General features: G+C 43.0%; 1 protein-coding gene across 1 annotated transcript in view; it reads left to right on the forward strand.

The window, feature by feature from the left end:
- UBR4 (ubiquitin protein ligase E3 component n-recognin 4) overlaps positions 1-22,756 on the forward strand; it is a gene marked incomplete at its 5' end in the record, with an annotated part of 68,241 nt that overhangs the window by 3,637 nt on the left and 41,848 nt on the right. The window contains 45 exons of the mRNA XM_079545426.1: positions 115-212; positions 762-865; positions 1,109-1,238; positions 1,344-1,483; positions 1,651-1,753; positions 1,889-2,030; positions 2,157-2,281; positions 2,634-2,758; positions 3,014-3,073; positions 3,192-3,382; positions 3,609-3,708; positions 3,790-3,927; positions 4,418-4,535; positions 4,916-5,103; positions 5,629-5,788; positions 5,921-6,006; positions 6,899-7,068; positions 7,254-7,536; positions 8,049-8,181; positions 8,364-8,443; positions 8,964-9,092; positions 9,588-9,770; positions 9,976-10,098; positions 10,188-10,417; positions 11,046-11,170; positions 11,760-11,857; positions 12,003-12,160; positions 12,775-12,984; positions 14,010-14,111; positions 14,639-14,739; positions 15,230-15,428; positions 15,661-15,849; positions 16,184-16,247; positions 16,444-16,635; positions 16,800-16,870; positions 16,994-17,141; positions 17,449-17,676; positions 17,898-18,068; positions 18,171-18,353; positions 18,536-18,694; positions 19,282-19,434; positions 19,726-19,953; positions 20,796-20,953; positions 22,191-22,362; positions 22,519-22,720. Of these exons, the coding sequence (XP_079401552.1) occupies positions 115-212; positions 762-865; positions 1,109-1,238; positions 1,344-1,483; positions 1,651-1,753; positions 1,889-2,030; positions 2,157-2,281; positions 2,634-2,758; positions 3,014-3,073; positions 3,192-3,382; positions 3,609-3,708; positions 3,790-3,927; positions 4,418-4,535; positions 4,916-5,103; positions 5,629-5,788; positions 5,921-6,006; positions 6,899-7,068; positions 7,254-7,536; positions 8,049-8,181; positions 8,364-8,443; positions 8,964-9,092; positions 9,588-9,770; positions 9,976-10,098; positions 10,188-10,417; positions 11,046-11,170; positions 11,760-11,857; positions 12,003-12,160; positions 12,775-12,984; positions 14,010-14,111; positions 14,639-14,739; positions 15,230-15,428; positions 15,661-15,849; positions 16,184-16,247; positions 16,444-16,635; positions 16,800-16,870; positions 16,994-17,141; positions 17,449-17,676; positions 17,898-18,068; positions 18,171-18,353; positions 18,536-18,694; positions 19,282-19,434; positions 19,726-19,953; positions 20,796-20,953; positions 22,191-22,362; positions 22,519-22,720 (6,650 nt within the window). The remainder of the gene's footprint in view (positions 1-114; positions 213-761; positions 866-1,108; positions 1,239-1,343; positions 1,484-1,650; positions 1,754-1,888; positions 2,031-2,156; positions 2,282-2,633; positions 2,759-3,013; positions 3,074-3,191; positions 3,383-3,608; positions 3,709-3,789; positions 3,928-4,417; positions 4,536-4,915; positions 5,104-5,628; positions 5,789-5,920; positions 6,007-6,898; positions 7,069-7,253; positions 7,537-8,048; positions 8,182-8,363; positions 8,444-8,963; positions 9,093-9,587; positions 9,771-9,975; positions 10,099-10,187; positions 10,418-11,045; positions 11,171-11,759; positions 11,858-12,002; positions 12,161-12,774; positions 12,985-14,009; positions 14,112-14,638; positions 14,740-15,229; positions 15,429-15,660; positions 15,850-16,183; positions 16,248-16,443; positions 16,636-16,799; positions 16,871-16,993; positions 17,142-17,448; positions 17,677-17,897; positions 18,069-18,170; positions 18,354-18,535; positions 18,695-19,281; positions 19,435-19,725; positions 19,954-20,795; positions 20,954-22,190; positions 22,363-22,518; positions 22,721-22,756) is intronic.

Consider the following 22,756-nt stretch of genomic DNA (forward strand, 5'->3'; position numbering starts at 1 on the left):
GATCTTAATGATCTTGTCTTACACGTGTTAATGGATATATCTTGTTCTGAGTGTTGTGTGGCAGCCACTATTGTGCCGTATCAAATTGACGTATCCCTTCTTCTCCTATTGCAGTGAATCAGAAATCTTGCACCACGACAAACAATACGAGCCTTTTTACTCCTCCTTTGTTGCACTTTCAACACATTACATCACTACTGTGTGTGGTCTCAGTAAGTGTTCTCCATCCTCCAATTTTACCCTTGTACAGCGACTGAAGGATAGTGAAAGTAGGCCCAAGCTGTTCCTTTGGGATTTGTCTCAGGCCCCATTTGTGAATCAGATATTAATGTAGAGCACAGAGTGGTTCATTCCTGCTGGCAGATGGAAAGGGAAACTTGACTCGTTTTGGCATTTGGGCACCTCCTGGGGGGTGGTGGCAGCTTTTTGGTTGCATATTTCTTTTCTCAGCAGAAAGGTAGTTTGGGTGAGCTTGTTTTGTGTCCATCAGTTCCTTTTCTCTGAGCTCTGACAGTATTAACTCATAAATGTTGCAAGGAAAGCCATCGTATATGCCTGTGTTAGAAGGTTTTATCCTTGCTTTCCTGACATTTCTTAGGTTACATTTTAATGAGACCAAATTGACACTGCATTTCTCTGTTAGACATACAGTGCATGCATGCATTCTGCCTAGCATTCTGCTTTATTGAAAGCATTAAGAACATGCTATACCAATTTACTTAAAGACTTGCTCTAATTGGTGCAACCATCTGCTTTTTCAGTACCCAGAAACCAACTGCAGTCGGTGGCAGCAGCATGTAAAGTCCTGATTGAGTTTTCCCTTCTGCGTCTAGAGAACCCAGACGAAGCGTGTGCTGTTTCACAGGTAAGTACAGATTTTGACCACGTGGCCCTGAGAGCAAAAATGGACTCTGGCCTCTAATTCTATAAATATTTGCTCTGATGTTGTGCAGAGCAAGAATGCCATCACGATCTTTGCTATGAGATCCGATTGGATCTGAGATGCTGTGGTTACATTACTCATAATGCAGCAGCTGAGGGTAAACAGTGCCACAAAATAATTGGAATAGAGATGTTTATGATGTATTTGATACCTTTTTCTTTGTAGAAACACCTCATTCTGCTGATAAAGGGGCTGTGCACAGGCTGCAGCCGCCTGGATCGAACGGAAATCATCACTTTCACAGCAATGATGAAATCAGCCAAGCTGCCTCAGACCATCAAAACCCTCTCTGATGGTGGGTGGTTCAGTTTGTGATTATATTGCTGTGGCAGTGGAGCGAGCTATAGCAAATGTGAAGTGCTTTGATGTATGAAATGATGTTTTGCTGTTCGCCCCGCAGTAGAGGACCAGAAGGAGTTGGCCTCCCCAGTGAGCCCAGAGCTAAGGCAGAAAGAAGTACAGATGAACTTCCTGAATCAGCTGACATCAGTCTTTAACCCCAGAGTCTCAGCATCACCATCTATCATGCCAGAGACGCAGGTAAACAGCCCCAGAATAAAAGCAGCCTGATTTCTAACATGAATATCAGTGCACTCAAGGACTTCTCTGAGTTCTGTTGCTGGTGCACCTTGCTGCTTTGTGGAGTCATTGCAGTGCCCTATATTTTTTGTGCTTCTGTGATATATTTAGTATGTGCTTGATTTTAGGTGGAAGGAGAAAACGAGGATCAAGCTTCCGCAGATCAAACCTCTGCAGCAAAAACAAAAAGCATATTCATTGCTCAGAACGTAGCCAGCTTGCAAGAACTGGGTGAGGATCAGCTTTGTAGCACTGCGGGGATAAAGAGCGCAAGAGCAAGCATTTCTCCCGATGGCTGTTAGATCTGTTCTGCTTAGAAGCTCTCCCGTGGCACAGTAGCAGTAAAACACTGTTTTTGTTTGGTAGGTGGCTCTGAAAAATTGCTGCGAGTGTGCCTGAACCTCCCGTATTTCTTGAGATACATCAATCGGTTTCAGGATGCTGTGTCGGCCAACTCATTTTTTATTATGCCAGCCACGGTGGCAGATGCCACTGCTGTACGTAACGGGTAAGACTGTGCCATCACTCTTCTTTGGTGTATGCTGGATACACTGTATGAGAGAAAACATTGTGCTGCTCCCACGAGCACTGCATAGGTTGCATTGCTGATCCTTAACCTGTGTTGTTACTGTAGGTTTCACTCGCTGGTGATAGATGTGACCATGGCACTGGATACTCTGTCTCTGCCTGTGTTGGAGCCCCTGACACCCACACGGCTCCAAGATGTGACTGTTCTTGCTCTCAGCTGTCTCTATGCAGGTGACTGATTTCCTCTATTTTTAGGTCTCTAAGTCATTCTTGCTTCTTCTCTCTGTTACCCACACGTTCATGGCTCACCCCACAAGTAATCTTCGTTATGGATGCACCAGTTTGCCCCATACTGCTAATGCAGGGCCTGGGGCAATGTGAGCTTTGTTCTGGTGGTACTGAGGTTCTGATATGTTCTGCAAGTGCAACTTGGTGACTCAGGACCTTTTTAATAACCTGTAATTTCTTCCCTCTTCTAATGTTCAAAGCATAACGCGTGCATGTCTGATACTGCTTGTTTCTATGTGCTAAATGGGAAGATTGGCTTATAAGAAGACTGTTCCCTTTGCTTATTTTCATCCAGGTGTGAGTGTGGCAACTTGTATGGCCATCCTACACGTGGGTACCACACAGCAGGTACGGACTGGATCTACGAGTTCCAAAGAAGAGGATTATGAAAATGATGCTGCTACTATTGTACAGAAATGTGTAAGTAGATGGGAAGGAGTGCATTTGTTTTGTTTTTTTTTTTCCATTCTTGGCAAGTGAAATGTATAGAATTCGTATTTGTTTGGATGCAGCAGATGTATATTATTTCTTGGTGTTAGTCTGGCTGATAAAGTAACTGGGTTGGCTAATTGTGGATAGGAAACAGCAATCATATCAGGAGTTTTAAAAGTGTGTGGGCTGGTTTAGTTATTGCCCAGTGCTTAAACATTATTGTGGTTTTGTATCTATTTGCAGCTTGAAATCTATGAAATGATTGGACAAGCCATCAGCAATTCACGCCGAGCAGGGGGTGAGGTAAGATCTGTGCCCATCAGGAAGCTCTTATAATGCTGTTGTGTTTTGGCATTTGGATTCACACTATTTCGTCTTTTTTTTTTTTTTTTTTCTCCCCCCTCAACCTTTTGGATGATAGCATTATCAGAACTTCCAGCTGCTTGGGGCCTGGTGTTTGCTAAACAGTCTCTTCCTCATCTTGAACCTCAGCCCCACAGCATTGGCTGATAAGGGGAAAGAGAAAGATCCATTGGCTGCTCTTCGTGTCAGAGACATTATTGCTCGGACGAAGGAGGGCGTTGGGTCTCCCAAGCTGGGACCTGGAAAAGGGTATGTAAAGACCCCCTTGGAGTAGTCATTGTCCATGTAACTGTGCAGAGCAGAATTACTATGGAGTCCTGTTGGTCTCGCCACGTGAAATTCAAGTCTTGATTCTTGAAAAGAAAATGAGTCACCTTTTCTTCCTCAATTTAGCAAAGCAGTTCCTCAGTCACCTCACTCAATCTGCTTTTTTTTCCCCCCCTGCAATTACGTTTTATCTTTTATTTTTCTGTAGACATCAAGGGTTTGGTGTTCTGTCAGTGGTGCTTGCAAATCATGCCATCAAATTGCTGTCATCCCTCTTTCAAGATCTGCAAGTGGAGGCATTGCACAAGGTCTGTAGGTAGTTCTTGTGAAACACTTGCCCTTCTCCACTGAAACACATTTTGAATTCTCTCTTCAATGCTGTCTTCCAGGGCTGGGAGAGTGACGGCCCACCAGCAGTGCTGGATATCATGGCTCAAAGCACATCGATCCAGAGAATCCAGCGGCTGATAGATTCTGTGCCACTCACTAATTTGCTGCTGACTTTGCTGTCTACATCATACAGAAAGGTAGGAACTGACGTGCAGCTAGGGAGGTATCTGAGCAACTCCTACTGAGTGTCATCTGCATGGAAAATTCTCTCTTTACAATCTGTGAATATGCAAAGAAGAATTCTGTCAGTGTCAACCAAAGGCACTCTCCCTCCTCGTTTGGAGACGGTAAATTTGACAAACTTGTTCTAACAAAATAGCTCTGTAAGCACAGTGGCATTTGTGAATTTAACGACAAGATGAAAAGGCTGTGTTCAGAACAGATGCTTTCATGTTAAAGCTGTTACTTGAAATGTTGCTTAAATTCTTGGCATGCATAATTTATTTTCAGCCATCCTGCATAAATTCTGATACAACTTTAAGGGAGAGGAATCTTGAGGAAACTGTTAATAAAGCGCTTGACTAGAATTGACTGGAAGCAAATTAAAATGCTTTAGGAAGATAATTTGTTTTCAAATTCTTGTCTTTCATAATCCTAAAATTGAATTTGTTCTGCTGTTCTTGTAAGGCGTGTGTCTTGCAGCGTCAGAGAAAGGGCTCCATGAGCAGTGATGCAAGTGCCTCCACTGATTCAAATACTTACTATGAGGATGATTTTAGCAGCACTGAGGAGGACAGCAGCCAAGGTAATAGAGTTTTCAACAAAGAAATGAAGTCAGGATTTTATGCTGTTTTTCAGACTTTGTGGAAACCTGGCTACTGGGATTTTGCCTTCTTGGGCTAAAATAACATGTAATGCTGAAAATATGAAGCAGTTTGTGAGATCTGTTTGGCAGAAGCAGTGCTGACTGTACTGTTTTATGTAAACTGAAGCCAGAGAGGCTGGTATGTGGCAGTATTTGCTTGAGAGGAGAGTGGAAATAATTTCTTCTTGTAAATTCCTGCTGTAAAACTGCTGAGCGTTGTGACTGGAAGGGAGAAATGAAGATTGCAGATGCCTTAAGTCCCTTGCATGAGGTGGTTCTTCACAATCCTGTGCTTTTGGTTTGTTTGCCTCCTGTGTCAGATGATGACAGTGAACCAATCCTTGGGCAGTGGTTTGAAGAGACGATATCTCCAAGCAAAGAGAAAGTGGCCCCACCACCACCCCCTCCACCACCACCTTTGGAGAGCTCTCCTAGAGTCAAAAGCCCAAACAAACAGACTGCTGGAGAGAATGGGAACATCCTGGCCAGCCGCAAAGACCCAGAATTGGTATGGAAAGGTCTCCAGGGTTGATGAAATGATGTGTGCTGTAGCTAGCTGGGTTGCCAGGTAACGTGATAAATGTCAGGTATTAAGTATACTGCTGATGGAGGATTGGCTTTGAAGAAGCATATTTGGTTTACTCTTCCATCAAGTGGAATATTGCTGCTGTATTGGTTATTGCTAGGGAATCAGACTGAAAGTATCAGTTTGGGTTACAAAGGAAGAGGGAAAATGAGGGCAGAGCTATAAGTAAGATAAGTTGCTGATAGAACGCTGTAAGCGTTGGGGAAAGACAAAAATAAATTCTGCTGCCAAGAGCTTTGGAGACTTGAAACTTTTTTTGGAGAATTACTAAAATTATACAGAGTGCAGTGAGCTGCATTGCAGTGAGTAAAGTAAATCTCTCTGCTGCCAGGGATGTTATTAGGGAACTTGATCTGTTTTGCTGACAGTTCTGGCTTTTTTAATGTTTTCTTATCCTCCCTCGGGTTTTGTTGCTTCTACAGCATGTTTCTCATTTTTTCTTTTCAGTTTTTGAGCCTGGCTTCAAACATTTTGAACTTTATCACTTCTTCTATGCTGAACTCCAGGAATAACTTCATTCGCAACTACCTGAGCGTCTCTCTTTCGGAGCAGCACATGGCAACACTTGCTAGCATCATCAAAGAAGTGGATAAGGATGGGCTTAGGGGTGAGTGAGCAGTACTTCTCCTTTAGAAAGCACAGATAGTAGAATTTGCAGGTGTCTATTTTCATAGTTCCATACAGAAATCATAAATATGGGACAGCAGCAGTAGTGAATGTCTCGATCTCTGTATGACAGGCACTTCAGATGAGGAGTTTGCTGCTGCACTGTACCACTTCAACCACTCCTTAGTGACCTCAGATCTTCAGTCCCCTGCCTTGCAGGTAAAGCTGTGATGAATATATAAATGAAATGAACAAATGTTGGTGTCTGTCAATGCCTCTGTGTGGAGTCTGCAGCTGAAGTAGCGTGTTGTGATTCCACTTGGCCCTAGAGAATGGTATTTTTCAAACAGAGCTTGGGATATTTTGGATCCAAGTTGAATGACACTTTGCAGTGCATAAGCTTAACATCAGAGTTCAGGTTAATCCGCTGAATTTCGAAGGTGATGAAGGCTGAAGCAGAAGTGAGTTTGTGTGTTGTGTTTTGGAGACTTGCCTCTGTCCTGTGTGTTAGCAAGAGGCATTCCTGCAGATTGACTTTGCTGTCAGGATTGATGCCAAAAGGCCTTGGAATTCTCTCAGGAGAATCAAGTTAATCCCTTTGCTTTCATGTGCTAACTCTGTAGCCTCTAGGTTTCTTTGCTGGGTCATGGGCTGACCTGACCTAACACTCTAAGTAGGGCTCGCTTACCAGTCAGTGTATTCAGAGCCTATGCTTTTAGTTGTCTGCGTTTAAAAAACCTTTTTTTACACTTTTGTTTTCCCCCAAAAGCAGCTAAACAACCTTTTTGCTGAAGCACAAACTGCAGGCTGATCTGTATGATTCTGCCAAAGCCTAATCTGTCCTGCTGTGATTCTGTGGTGAATGAGTAGAGATCATTAATGCCATTCTGTCCTGCGTTGGTGCTGAAGTTCAAAATGTGTAGTGTTTTAGGTGGCAAAATGACAACGTAAACATCCTCAGTAGCTATGTGATACATTTAGGATTAGAGAAATATTGCTGTATTAGCTTTTTTCAACCTCTGGGAGCAATATTCTTTATTCAAATCATGCTTTTAATTAAAGAAAGCAGGCAGGACTTCCTTCTTTTCACCAAGTTTCTGCTTTATTCCAGAACACACTTCTTCAGCAGCTGGGGGTTGCCCCTTTCTCAGAAGGTCCATGGCCTCTCTACATCCATCCCCAAAGTTTGTCGGTGCTCTCAAGACTTCTCCTCATTTGGCAGCATAAAGCCACTGCCCAGGGAGACCCTGATGTCCCAGAATGCCTTAAAGTTTGGGAAAGGTGAGATAATTTTATTTTAACTTGAAAGTCAGTCACCATCTTTGTGAAATCGCCAGTATTGATTAGAAGAACAAGCAGAAAAATGAAACAATAAAAATATTTCTGTAAGCCCTGGTTAAAGAGATCTTCAAGACGTATCTAAGCGAGAAGGAAAGGAGTGCATGAACTTTCTGTCCTGTTGTCAGGTTTGTGGGCACGCTGAAGCAGAATGCCTTGCAGGGGACCCTTCCCAGTGACGCAGAAGATCTGAACGTTGAACATCTCCAGCTGCTGCTGCTTATTTTTCACAACTTTTCTGAGAGGGGCCGCAGGTCGATCATGATGCTCTGTATCCAGACAATCGTGGAGCTGACAGTGAACATGGACACCCAGCAAAGTTCTGTACCGCTTATTGTGGCACGCCTGCTCTTGGTGTTTGACTATCTGCTCCATCAGTATTCCAAGGCCCCCGTGTACTTATTTGAACAGGTAAAACTTTGTGATGCTGCAATGTAGTTCATTGCTCAGCAGAGATCTGTGGCAGACAATCGTTTGGTGTGTTCTGATCTCTTTGGTTTTGTTACCAATCTTTCAGGTTATAATAAGAGATCAATTCCAGTTGTTGATTCCTAATGGCAGGTTCAGTTAGAGTATACATTTGTGATGTAACTGCTGTCCTAATAAATCCCGCTGAGGTCAGGGTGAAAGCCCTGCCTTCATCTTTCATGGCTATTTTGGGTATTCACACACCATTTCAAATGCCTTGTATGCACTGTTCTTGCTTTAGCTTGTCCCCGTTGAGTTATGGCACTGTTCTGATTAATGAGATGCTAATATTTTGTGTGTGGCTTTCTCAGTAGCTGGAAGCTTGTTAGGTAGGATCCAGGGCTTCCCTCAGAAGCTGAGAAAACTGTTGTAGGAATGGGATTGTTTGTATCTTATGGCTCTTTGTTTTGTTACTGTGGTTCCCCTGCTTAATGACTTAATGCTTTTCTGCTTAGGTGCAATATAATTTGCTGACTCCACCCATTGGTTGGGTGAGTGGATCCCAGGACAGTAGCAGACGAACTTCTGTTCCACTCTATCATGGTTTTAAGGAGGTGGAAGAAAACTGGACCAAACACTGCTCATCGGGTAAGAAAGAACACGTGAGCAGTTTTTTCTTCCAAGATTTGCTTTTGCAAATAAGTGTGAGCCATTCCTATGGCCTGGGTACATTTTCCTGCCTTTGACAGGCATACTTAAAACAGATGAAAATGCGTGTAGTTATGCTTAAATGATTTTAAACAAAATTATTGCTGTTTATCACTTTCCAGATGCAGTTCCACAGCCCAGGTTCTACTGCATCCTATCTCTAGAAGCTTCTGAAGATGACCTGAACCGTCTAGATAGCACGGTACTGGGATTTATATGTAGAGACCTTTCTGTAAGCCTTCCAAGGGCAGCGTTGGCTTGACAAGTGCCAGGGCAAACTGATGAGAAGGAAGGGCCTGATGCAGTGGCTAGAGCAGGAATTTTATCCAAATGGAGTGAAGAGTAGTGACTGAGTAAGACAATGTGGGATTCTTTGCACTGAGTTGTGTGTCAGGGAAGTCCACTTGCAAATTCAGATGTGCTACTATGAAGCTGTGTTGGACAGCTTGTAATGCATACGATTCAGTTATTTATGCTGCAAAGCAGAGTCCTACCATACCCACAGTTGTTTCTCAGTGCTGCTGAAACATCTGAGGCAAAGATATGATAAGTAGGGTTACTTCTCCATCAGTTTGATCAAATTCTCTCAGAACACCTGACAGAATTAACTTCCTGAAGTCACGTTTTGCATAGTTTTGGTATGTGGGCATGTTGAATACTTAACAGAAAGTATAAATAAGTGCAGATGCAAAACAGTGATCATGACTTGTAACCTCTTGCAGGTTTGTGAGGTCCTTTTCTCTAGGACTATGAAGTATGATGAGCTTTACACAGCGCTGACTTCACTGCTTGCAGCAGGGTCACAGTTTGATACACTCAGGAGGAAAGAGAACAAAAATGTCACTGCACTGGTAAGACTGTATGTGTTGCTGGAGTGTTGTCTGTGCTGAGCAGTAACAGATTTTCAGTCTTATTGTTTTCAATGAAGTATTAAAAGTATTCTGGACAAGTGGTTGGAGTAATGGAGAACTTAAAAATCCTATGGCTAATGGTAATCTTTTTGGTGGTGGTATATCACTGGAGGATTTTTAATCCATAGCGTGCTTTAGACTTACTGTTCCTCCCTGGTAATGCCAGTAGGTCTGCCTGGAATATGATGAGACAGAAAAATCTTGTGTAATCCTTCTTTTTTTTCTTTTTTCTTCTTTCTTGCTCCTCTTCCTTCTATGCCTCATTGCATAATATGACAGAAATTCAGTTCACCACGCGTTCGCCCAGTTTAGCACATCTACATGAGTCTATGACTCTAGTCTATGAGTCTAGAGCCCTGATGAGATAATTTGAGCAGCTATAATGCTCGAAACTGATCTTCCTTTACTAATTTATCCAACCATGCTTTTGTTTAGGAAGCCTGTGCACTTCAGTACTACTTCTTGATACTGTGGCGGATACTGGGGATATTGCCTCCATCCAAAAACTACATGAATCAGTTGGCTACAAACACACCAGAGATGAGTGAATGTGATATTTTACACACGTTGCGCTGGTCTTCTCGCCTGCGAATCCCATCTTATGTCACATGGATCAAGGTTACAGTCTCATCTTCATTGGGCTGTTTTGTAATGTTGTTTATTAGTAAGAATGTCAGTTTCTTGTTCTTTTGTGCTTAGTGCATGTGGGATTTGTTGTGTGGGCATGGTGAGAAGTGGGAACTTGTCTGCGTTTTTGAAGTGTTCTAGCCTGGTAGTTGGCAGAATGCTTAATTATAGAGTGGTCTTCTTCTGGCATCTGTAGGATCACCTTACCAAGCAGGGGATGAAAGCTGAACATGCTGCTTCTCTCATTGAATTGGCCTCCAACAAGTGCAGCTCAGTAAAATATGATGTGGAAATAGCAGAAGAATACTTTGCTCGACAGGTGAACTGATGCAAATGTAAATGTGCACATGGAACATCTGTTCTTGTGGAGTGATTTACACTTACAGTTCCATTCCTTTGTATTTTAAGATATCTTCATTTTGTGGCATCGATTGCACAACTATTCTCCAGCTGCACGAAGTTCCCAGCTTACAGTCCATTTACACCCTTGATGCTGCAATTTCCAAGATCCAGGTTTCTCTAGATGAGCACTTTACCAAGCTAGCTGCAGAAACTGATCCACACAAGTCTTCAGAGATGACCAAGAACCTCCTACCTGCTACACTGCAGCTTATTGACACTTATGCTACATTTACCAGGTAAATCCATGGCATCTCTGATAGAAATGATGTTTCCTTCTGTACGTGAGGGTTTTTATTTTATTTATTGTTTTGGCAGAGAGAGGTTGGTCTGTTAATAGTCCAGTCCAGTTACTCTAACTTAGATCCTTCAGACTGACCATTGCTTTTTAAAAGAAGACAAAGCTATTCAAGCTGTAATGTGGTCATTATTTCCAAGTAGCTTGATCTTTCAAGATTTTCCTGCAAGTTTGTAAAATCAGCTTTTCCTCCAAAGATGAAACCTCTTCTTACCACTCTGTAGAACAGTGCTGCTCAAGGTTATTTCACTCATTATTGAGACTGTCAGAGACCATCAGAGAGAGGAGGGGGGTGTTAATTCTTAGATTAAGAGTCTGAAGTCTTCTAAACTCTCATTAGCCTCTATGTAGAAGAAAGCAAAAGTAAATCAGCTTTTTCTTTTGAGCAGATGCTTTTGCTGGTAAGAAGCTTAGAGGAGATAAAAGCCTCGAACTCTCTTAGTGGTATCACATGAAGTGTGGGGCAGAACTTCACAAGTTTGCTTTCTTATCTGTCACCATATTGACACATTTAGTTATGAAATGCAGAACTGCTTCCTTGAAGTGAATCCTTTCCCTCATGAATGCAGATCTTACTTGCTACGTAGCCTCTCTGAGGAGGGCTCCAGTGAGAACAGACCTTCTGAAGAGAAGCTACGAGGTTATGCTGCTGTCCTGGCCATTGGATCCAGCCGTTGTAAGTCCAATACTCTAGGTAAGCATCCTGCAGAGTTCAGATTTCCTTTTGTGCACAGGTGAAGCTTTCTGCAGTGTTTCCAACGTTCAGCTTCAAAGCTGTGTGCTGGCTAATGTGTTCTTTTTCTTCTACCACTGTGTTCAGATCACTGTATTATCCTGTATTATCCAGCAGCACACGGGGAAGTCTGTTCTTGTTAGTATTGTAGCAGGTGAAAAAGAGGGGCAAGCCTTGAAAAAGTAACTAACTTGTGAGCTTATCTGGCTTACTGAAATGCTTTTATAACTGTGCTGGTGCTCCACAGAATAGCATGGAAGCGTATGGCAAGATGTGAAATAGTAATGCGTTGAAGACAGCTGTGAATTTGTATTTTTGCCACGTCTCTTGTTGTACTGATGAAGTGAAAGAAGCTGCTGCAAACTTCAGGAGTATTTTTGACTGGTAGAAAAGTGTGAGAGTGGCCTTCAGCAGGATAATAGGTTGAACTTAGCTGCAATTGTGTCCTGGTTAACTCATGATCTAGCTTTAAACAGTTTTTGGAATCATTCTTGTTTTCAACAGGACCCATGGTATTACACAGTGACTTACAATTCTGGATTGATTGCAGGTCCAATGCTTGTTCAGAACTTACCATCAGCTGTGCAGACTTTATGTGACTCATGGAACAACATTCATACCAATGAATTTCCAAACATTGGCTCGTGGGTGAGTCCAGCCTCGTGGGTTGAGCCCAATAATATAAATTGGATAAAATAATCTTAACTCTGTAGATTAGTGGGAATGGCAAGTAGTCTGTCTTTCTGCTAAACACAGGTTGTTTTGATTGTCATGTGTGTGTCTCAACCCTTAGCGCAACGCCTTTGCGAATGACACAATCCCTGCAGAAAGCTACATCAGTGCAGTTCAGGCTGCCCACCTTGGTACCCTCTGCAGCCAAAGTCTACCTCTTGCAGCTTCCCTAAAGCACACCCTTCTCTCCTTGGTCAGACTTACTGGGGATCTCATTGTGTAAGTGATGTTTTTTATATTGGATTCTTGCTTCTGATCTTCTGAATGTCTGTCTTGATCAGACTGTTCTGTTGAAACACTTACTGAACTGGCTCTGTACTTTGAACTGAGCCTTAAGCTGTGCTATATTCAATGTGCAGTTCTGAATGAACAGCTTTTCAGTCTTGGTGTGGTAGGTAGAGTCCTGGATAGGAACACTTAGTCCTTCTCAAGAGGCACAAGACAGGGAAGTTTTTCACACAGAGGGTGGTGATGCCCTGGAACAGGTTGCCCAAGGAAGTTGTGGATGCCCCATCCCTGGAGGCTTTCAAGGCCAGGCTGGATGTGGCTCTGGGCAGCCTGGTTGATGACCCTGTACATAGCAGGGGGTTGAAACTAGAAGAACATTATGATCCTTTTCAACCCAGGCCATTCTATGATTCTATGATTAGCTCAGGCCATATTGATCAAATCTGATTGTGTTTTATTTTCATGCATTTGTATGATCTTTTCAAAGCATGAGAAAGAAGTGACATGAAAGAATTGTTCTTTCCAGGCATTTAACACTAAGATAATTTCAAACAAAATAATTGTCTGCACTGCATGTAATTACCTACTTTTCTTTTCTTTTCAAGCTGGTCAGATGATTTGAACCCACCACAGGTGATTCATTCCCTGTTGCCCCTCCTGTTGGAGACCAGCACGGAGAGCGTGGCAGAGATAAGCAGCAACTCCCTAGAAAGGATCTTGGGTCCTGCAGAATCAGATGAATTCCTGGCACGTGTTTATGAGAAGTTGATCACAGGATGCTATAACATACTGGCCCATCACTCTGATCCAAACAGGTAATGGACTGTGTGGCTTCTAGTCCTCTTCCAATTAAGCTGTGTACAAAGAATTACTACAGTATATTTAACAATCAGTGTAGTTTCTTGAGCAGCAAGACAGAGAGGCGAAAAATCAGCTTATTTTTATCTGTTGAAGACTATTATACTTGTTGACTGAAAATGTAAGATACTTTATTCAGCTCACCAGAATTTTCAGCATTGCCGTTTAGGCAGCGTGGATTTGAATCATCTCTTCTAACTCTGGATGGATCATGTACGTATCTGGATAGTTTTTTATTTAATCAAATAGAAAATTATGTAAATACAAGCACCAAATCAAAGCTGGAGATGCCGACCTAACTTGCTTTATATTCCTTTGTCTCTATTCTTGCTGTTTATAAGGATGGCTAATCCCTTCTTTATCATGGCCAACTAGCCAGATTTATCCTTCCCACCCCTTACTTGCTATGTATATAGAGAGAATAAGCTTGGTGCACAGATGTTGATTCTGCCCATCTGAAACATAAAACCATTAGGCGTGATGATATTGCATCTTTTTAACACTGATCCTCTCTGGATGGAGGGTATTCAGAAGGAGATCTATTGAGCTTCCTGTTAGGGAATGTAAAAATAATTGGATTTTGCTTGCAATATGTGTTGTGGAGTGAGGGTGAGCACAGTAGAGAATGGTGGAGTAACTCTGAAAGAGATTTAAAGTGTAAAAGAACAGCAAATTGGAGGAATTTGTAACATGAGGAGCTGGAAAGATGTAGATTATTCTAGATTTCTAAGCTACTGTGTGGCCTGCCTACAGTGTTTGCTACTGTTTTTTCCTGATCATTTGGTGGATATGTTGGTGTCTTTGTGATGTTTGTTGATGAGTTGCTTTTCTCTTTTCTCTTGGAAGGAGAATCTCTTATAGCTAGTGGAAGGTTTGTTAGAATTGTGTTAGCAACGTTGGTTCTTATTTTTCTATTGGCTCTCAGAATTATTGAAATTATTCTTATATATATTCTTACTAATATGCACTTTTTGATCTTCAGTGGCCTGGATGAGTCCATCTTGGAGGAATGCTTACAGCACTTGGAGAAACAACTGGAGAGCAGCCAAGCTCGAAAAGCCATGGAGGAATTCTTTTCAGAAAGGTAAAATCTGTGTGAAAGTTGTAAGCCAGACACTTCACTTCTTTCAGTTTATCAGCTCTTCAGGAATGTTAATGCCTTTGTGCAGAGCAGTGCAGACCTGTGTAAGGACAGGACAGCCTTCAAGCAGTGCAGGAGAGTGAAACAACTTAGGATTTTGTCATTCCAAGTAAAACATGAGCAAATCCTTGTAGTGACCGTAGCGGAGGTCTGGTGAAATAAAAAGCATCAGGAGTTTTATGAGAGATGCTCTGTACTGTAAGACAGTGCAGTTTGAGTTGTGAAATCCCAGTTTCTCTCAGTCCCTCCCAGAGCAAGAGATGGCTAATTGCAGGGATGAAGGTGGGGTATTGGCATAATTTAGAGTTATGAAGACTAATTGTGTTGGAAATTGCTAACACCACAGTGGTCCTGTGACAAGATATAGAGTGTTAAGTGGAGGAAAGTTTTTCCCCTATTGGAAAGCTGACTGTTTTCTGGTTTTGGGCTATTTTATAAAGCTGGCTTTAATTCTCACTCCTTTCATACAGTGGAGAATTGGTCCAGATCATGATGGCAACAGCCAATGAAAACCTCTCAGCAAAGTTCTGCAACAGAGTGCTGAAATTCTTCACCAAACTCTTCCAGTTAAGTAAGTGGTTGTGTTGAATATCCCTGTCATCTCCTTGTCTACCTACTGCTGTTGTTGGATTGGAGAGACTGCAATAGGAAGGTGCTTAAAAGAAAAACTCCAAAAGGAATTGGAATGGCTTCTTAACTTTTAATGGTTTTGTGTCACCTCTGTGTGTTGCTCATTCCTTTCTCACTTCCTCTTTTAAGCTTTCCAAGTTTATTTGGCTCTTTTTCCTTTTGGTACTGGATAACAGTTGATTTTAGTGTTAGAGAAAGATGAAGATGATTTATGTCTGAGCTCATGTCAGGGAATAAGTGAAGCATCCTGAAAAAAATTGCATTTACTTCTTATAGCTGATTGGTTTTCCTAAGTAGGAGAGAAAGCAGGTGCTTTGACCAGTTCCCCATTCCAAGTGAAGTTTTTATGAGTGGGACCATTGACAGAGGGAGAGCCACCTTCAAACTCATTCACAGTAGCATCTGTCACTCACTGTGGTTTTCTCCATCAGCTGAGAAGAGTCCCAACCCCAGCCTGCTGCGACTTTGTGGCTCCTTGGCTCAGCTGGCTTGTGTGGAGCCCGTACGCCTCCAGGCCTGGTTAACCAGGATGACCATGTCTCCACCCAAAGATTCAGACCAACTGGATGTTGTCCAAGAGAACAGGCAGCTGCTACAGCTCTTGACAACTTACATTGTTCGGGAAAACAGGTGAAGTACAGCTTTTGTCATTATTTTGTGCACTGTTGATTTGTTTCAATCTCTAGCTATGTAAATTAATTGAGTTACCAATTGCTTCCTTTTGCCAGATTTCAAATATGATGATTGGGACACAGCCGTTGCCTATGAGGGCATTGCTGGGTCCGTGTTCTAGCAATGTGGGCCTTAGCTGCCCTTCCTGTAAGTGATGTGCAGCATCTGAGATCTTCACTTTTTTTATTAGCCAAGTCGGAGAAGGCGTGTGCACCGTTCTGCTGAGTACTCTGATACCAATGGCAACGGAAATGCTGGCCAACGGTGATGGCACAGGCTTTCCTGAACTGATGGTTGTGATGGCGACTTTGGCTAGTGCAGGACAAGGTGCAGGACACCTCCAGCTTCACGGTGCTGCTGTTGATTGGCTAGGCAAATGGTAAGAGCAAACTGTACACTGCTATTTGTTCATTTGCTTCAACTAAATGTCTTTTTTTCTGATCATACAGGAACAGAAGTGCATATTTACTGATGCTGATGTTCATTTTGTTGTTTGGGATATAAGGTGTGTGAGGCAGGCTAGGCTGTGTTCCCCCACAACAAACAAACATGGTTTTGTCATCTTTTCCACTCTTGAAGGTTTAAGTAATCACTACATTGGTACATTTCCTGTTGCTGAGCTAGAGCGAATTCAGTGCTTGAAGTTAAGGTGGAAACTGAGTTTATACCTTCCAAAGACCACTAGTTGTAATGATCTTTTCTGTGTGTTACAGCAAGAAATACCTGTCTCAAAAGAACGTTGTAGAAAAAATGAATGCTAACGTCATGCAGGGGAAGGTAAGGCACGTGGCTGTTGTTTTATTGGCAGAAACAAATCTCAGGCCAGAGATGCATCAGCTTTCTTGTTCTTGTTGCATAGTGACAATTGGAAAACAATTTGACTGGGGGTGTGTGTGTTGTATTTTACTGCTTCATAGTAACTGCTGTGGGATGTAAATGTTGCCTCTTGTTTTTATTCACCTCAATTTCATAGCATGTTACTATCCTGGAGTGTACGTGCCATATCGTCTCTTACCTGGCTGATGTCACTAATGCACTGAGCCAGAGCAGTGGCCAAGGACCAAGTCATCTTTCTGTTGATGGCGAGGAACGGGCAATTGAGGTGGATTCAGATTGGGTGGAAGAGCTGGCAGTGGAAGAGGAGGACTCTCAAGCTGAAGATTCGGTAGGCAGCAGGCACAGTTAATGCTGCAAGTGAGCTAGGTGGTGCTAGAACTCACTGCTGGTAAAATATTCATGTAAATGTATGAGAAACACATTTTGTACCATCTACCTTTGCTGTAGAAGTGCAGTTATAATACCTTACTGGAACGCATTTCTTCTTAATAGGATGAAGATTCTCTTTGTAATAAACTCTGTACCTTCACCATTACACAGAAGGAATTCATGAATCAACATTGGTAAGAATCTCTTGGTCATAATTTCAGCCTGCTAGTTCTGGCCATTAAGAAAAAAACAAACGCGGTCTGTGGAGCCTTCTGGAAATCCAGTGCTTCATAACTCAACTGGCTTATTTTGTGCAGGTATCACTGTCACACTTGCAAGATGGTTGATGGGGTTGGTGTTTGCACCGTCTGTGCTAAAGTTTGTCACAAGGATCATGAGATTTCTTATGCCAAATACGGATCGTTCTTCTGTGACTGTGGAGCCAAGGAAGATGGCAGTTGCCTGGTAAAGTGTCTTGATTCCATCTACCATTGCAGTGTGCACAAGTTAGCCTAAGCTGCACAGCTGATACAATCTTTTCTCATGTTTTCCACCAGCAGCAGAGTAACTTGATATCAAAAAGGAATGTTTTGCTGGTATTTGGATGCGGAGTGGCTTGCAGGACACTGTTTTTTGAAAAATTGCTGCTTTTTAAGAGCTTTGCATTCTGTTTCTTTGGAATTGCACTAGTCTTGTTGCTGTTGCAATCCGTATTCAATTTGTCAGTGATGAAAGCTGGTTTGGGCTTTTAACATTCCTATGTCCTCCCCAGGCTTTGGTGAAGAGAACTCCTAGCAGTGGTATGAGCTCTACCATGAAGGAATCAGCCTTCCAGAGTGAGCCCAGGGTGCCCGAGAGTGTCATTCGACATGCGAGCACCTCTCCTGCAGAGAAGGCCAAGGTTACCATCAGTGAGGGGAAGGGCCCCGATGAAGAAAAACCCAAGAAGAGCAGCCTGTGTAGAAATGTTGAGGGCTGTCGAGAGGAATTACAGTCCCAGGTATAGTTATCAGCTGGCTGTTGGAAGGAAAGTGGTTAGTGTAGAGGATCTTAAGCGAGCAGTGTTGGTTATCAGCCAAGCTGCTTGATTTTTGTGGTCCTCTTTTTGATAGCAGAGATCACAGAAGCAACTTCAGGTTTTAGAAACTAGTTGAGATGCGAATCTTATGAATACCCAGCAGGAACATCTTGATCCTCACTTGCCATATCTCTTTCTTGTAGGCCAACTTCTCCTTTGCTCCTTTGGTGCTGGAGATGCTGAATTTCTTAATGGATGCAATTCAGATAAACTTCCAGCAAGCCTCAGCCATGGGGAGCAGCAGTCGTGCACAGCAGGCACTCAATGAGCTGCATACGTTGGACAAGTCAGTAGAAATGACAGATCAGTTGATGGTAAGATACTAAAGTGGTTGTTCTGGGTAATTAAATTATGGGTCGCTTTTTGACGTTCAGTGATGCACTTTCTTCATGCTTTCTTCATTGCTAATGGCTCAGGTCCCAACTCTCGGCTCCCAAGAGGGTGCTTTTGAGAACGTCCGCATGAACTACAGCGGTGATCAGGGCCAGACAATCCGGCAGCTGATCAGTGCACATGTGCTGAGACGTGTGGCAATGTGTGTGCTGTCATCCCCACATGGACGTCGGCAGCACCTGGCTGTGAGTCATGAAAAGGGCAAGGTGAGTGAATAATGTCTTCTGTCAAGTATGGCGTGGCTTAGAACAACCACTTGCTCTTCAAGAAAAGAATTCTTAGAGCAGAAATGGTAAAAAGTGCAGGGATGGCATCATAGAGCTGGAATGGAGATGACTTTCTCTCCAAAATTCTAAATGTGGGTAAGGAAGTTCATTTCTTTTTGCAGATTACAGTCCTTCAGCTCTCGGCATTGCTGAAACAAGCAGACTCTAGCAAAAGAAAACTGACCCTCACACGCCTTGCATCTGCACCTGTTCCCTTTACTGTACTGAGCCTAACTGGGAATCCCTGCAAGGAGGATTACTTAGCTGTGTGTGGACTGAAAGTAAGTGCCTGGCTGACTCTTTCCTAGGCAGCTGGAAACCTCATCTCAACACCATCTGTAGTTTTCTTTTGAGGAACTGTATCAGAGCCAGCTCCAAAGGTCTGTCATTAATTCTAGCTTATGAATCACTTTCTTACTAGATATATGAAGTAAAAGAGGCAGTTCCTATATAAGTAATGTAATAAATGGGGCAATGCCTCAAAATAATAGTTCTTACTGTATTTAGGCCAGATTTACTTGAAGACTGAAGTCAAGGTTTATCCATGTGGAACTTAAAGTGTGTTGGAACTAGTCTGTAACAGCTGGTGTGTAGTAATAAGGACTCACTTTGGTATTCTCCCAAGTTCAGATTCAGCTTTCACAGTGCAGAAGCCACAAATCTGTTATTTAGCTAAGAAACATCTGGAACAGAACGTGTATTTTTTTAAACTGACTTTCATGTCACTTATGTTAAGTGCAGGAATTTTAGATTCTTAGTGCATGAGTCGTTACTGAAGTTGAAATGAAAGCCAGCTTTTAATTGTTCTTGGTTTGAAATATACAGGTATTCTGTTCTGATAGTTGACCAATTATTTTCATTACTCCAGGACTGCCACGTGTTAACATTCAGCAGCTCTGGATCAGTCTCTGACCATTTGGTACTTCATCCCCAACTGGCCACTGGAAATTTCATCATTAAAGCTGTGTGGCTGCCAGGATCCCAAACAGAGCTTGCTATTGTGACTGCAGACTTTGTGAAGGTATGTTTGCTCATAAGCTACTGATGATTTGTGATTGTCTATCTCAGACTTAAAGTCTGGATCTCTGCAGACCTGCATGCAGAGGAGTTATGTTCGTAGTTAGAAATAAATTGGAAATGTATGTTTGTGCTTCTGCAAGAAAAGGCAAAACCAAATAACTCAAAGAGCAGAAAAATGAGCTATAGCATGTACCAGGCATTCCCTGCTCTTGACTTTTGTCTATTTGTGCTGTGAAAAGAAAAGGCTGTTTAGTTTCACAGTGGTTGATTCTTTTCTTAATTCTCCCCACAGATTTACGATCTCTCCGTGGATGCCTTGAGCCCAACATTCTATTTCCTTCTACCAAGTTCCAAAATCAGGGATGTCACTTTCCTCTTCAATGAGGAGGGAAAGAACATAATAGTGATCATGTCTTCTGCCGGGTACATCTATACTCAGCTCATGGAGGAGGCAAGCAGTGCCCAGCATGGTCCATTCTATGTCACCAATGTGCTTGAAGTCAATCACGAGGACCTGAAGGTACTGATGACTTCTCTTTCTTGTAGTATAGGCACAGTGATTTCTCATGTTTTTAGTCTTACACTCAAAGGCAGAAGTTTCCCTTCCTGTTATTCCCTTTTTTTAAAGCTCACTTATCTACATCAATGAGCTTGCCATTCTTCTGAGGAGAGAAATATCCTTGCAGCGAAAGGGAGTGGGGGTAAAAATTAAACCCCCTGATCCTTTCATCTAGAAAATGTAGCATGTTTTTCCATGGCTCCCTCTGAAGTTATGCCCAGCAGGATTTCTCAGCAGGGAGATGTCTTGAGAGCAGTGCTGATCAGAGAGGCATGGCAGAAAATGAAGTTATTGACCATTGCTGGAGCTGCATAGGTGGAGTGAGCCTTTGTTTCTGGTCCATAGTAGCTCTGTATTCTTGGATTGTGCTATGCATGCAGGTGACTTTAAAATCCATCCACGTTTTGCTCAGTGCTTTTCCTTCAGCCTGCATTTCTGTATCAGGGAAATAGATGAGAAGAAGGCCTGCAGAACAGCTCTGTTATGAGCTGGGAACATGGGGAGTGCTCCATGTGAGACTGTCATACAACATTCAAGCACGCAGTAGCTGAGGGCACTACCTACAGTATGCAATCTCAGTATCCCGTTTGGAAGTCTTTGAAGTATCTGGTGGATGACTTCATCAGGGAATTTAGCTTAGAAAATGTCATTTTGGACTTACTTTCCCTCACGGGTGGAAAGGGAGTGGTGGAAAGGCTTGTGGAATAATTTGATCAGTTGAGAAACTTAAAAGCCTGGCTGCTTGAGAGTGTTTCGGCGGATGCACATTAATCTTGGATGTCCTTATTTCTCTCATCCTACAGGACAGCAATGGCCAGGTAGCAGGAGGGGGTGTGTCAGTGTATTACTCCCATGTCCTACAGATGTTGTTCTTCAGTTACTGTCAAGGCAAATCCTTTGCAGCCACCATCAGCCGGGCCAGTCTGGAAGTGCAGCGGCTATTCCCAATTAACGTAAAGAGGTGAGACTCAGGTGCAAAGCTCCCTTGAAGTTTTTCTGTCGATTTATTGGAAATAAATATCACTGATTAACAACCCAGTCCCAAATAGCCAAAGCCTGTAGTGAAGTTCCTCTTTCTGACTGATGTTTTTTTGTTACTTTTAATGTTATTATTGGCCTAATATCGGGATGAATTGAAACCAGAGCTGACTGTTTCAGCGGTGGGATGCATATGCATCTCTTCCCACTAGGATTTCACAGCAGAAAGGTGGTTTCAGAGCAACCTTACTGCGCTGTGTGGAGCTGCTTCTGGTGCAGCAGCTGGAACTGATGGGATTACCCACCCTCACGGAGGCTGCAGAGCAGGAAGCCTTTGTTTCCTTTCGGCACCAGGACTGCAGTGGACCTTGTGCGTTGTGCATATTAAGGCTTATTTTCAGGCTCCCTCGAGGGAAACCAATCTCTTACGCTATGAATGTGGCAAGAAAAAAGCTGTTCTGTCATCTGCTCTGACAATTGGAGCTGGGCATTTCAGCCACAGGCTCATTGCTGGCTTGACACAAAGCCACTATCTTGAGTAGGCCCTGTGGAAGGGTCAGATTCCAGGAGCTCTCTGTCTTCAGTTAAGTTTAACTTAGTGGGGGTTTTTTGCCTTTTCTTTTTTATTATTTTCAACCTGTGGGCAGAGTCACACAGATTCTCCTTGCTTAGTGCCACTGAGCGTGCTGAAGCATGATACTGTGTATCCATGTGAATTTTAACCTGCCTGCTGGCTTCCTGTGCTCAGACATAGCACTGTGTTGCTATCCCTAATGGTAGCCTGATCACAGGAGCTTGTGCTTGAAAGAGAAAGCTGAAAACCATTTTAAAATTACTGTCTAAGCTTTGGTCATACAATTTTACTAGTAAGTGTGTTTCCTTGAGTTCTCATAGTACAGATCAGGGCTGTGTGTTGGGATGCTCGTGTCTTCTGCTTGCTTTAGTTGCAGTATCACAGAATTGCAGGGATTAGAAGGGATCTCAAGATATCATCGAGTCCAACCCCCCTGCTAAAGCAGGTACCCTACAGTAGGTTGCACGGGTAGACATCCAGAACCTTAATCTCAGGTCTCTCATCCATGAACCAGGCACGTAGTGTTCCTGGCTGTTCAGTGTTATGAATTCCTGCAGTGGAGGAAGCTTTAACTGGTCCAGTGCTCGTGAATTTTTGTGTGTTTCCACTTGTTGCTTGATATCATTCTGTCCTTCATCTCTTACAGTTCAAATGGTGGGAGTAAGACTTCGCCAGCGCTGTGCCAGTGGTCTGAAGTCATGAACCACCCTGGCTTGGTGTGCTGTGTTCAGCAAACCACAGGTGTCCCACTGGTGGTGATGGTGAAGCCAGACACCTTTCTTATCCAGGAGATTAAAACCTTGCCAGCCAAAGCAAAGGTCTGTGGAGATTCTCTGTATTTTGGCCCTTGAGATGTAGTCTCTTTTTCCAATAACAAGATCTCTAGTTTTGGCACCCTTTTAATCCAAAGTGTTTGTTTCTTCAAGCAGCAGTTACCAGGTCGTTTCCTTGACTTCCATTGTCTGTGTTCACAGATTCAGGACATGGTGGCCATCCGCCACACAGCCTGCAATGAGCAGCAGAGAACTACTATGATCCTCCTGTGCGAAGATGGGAGCCTAAGGATCTACATGGCCAATGTGGAGAACACCTCCTACTGGCTCCAGCCCTCCCTGCAGCCTAGCAGTGTCATCAGCATCATGAAGCCTGTCCGCAAGCGCAAGGCAGCTGCTATCAGTAAGGGACTTCTCCTGTATCTCATGCAAGCTAGCA

Source organism: Tetrao urogallus (genome assembly GCF_951394365.1).
Source record: "Tetrao urogallus genome assembly, chromosome: 21".
NCBI lineage: Eukaryota > Metazoa > Chordata > Aves > Galliformes > Phasianidae > Tetrao > Tetrao urogallus.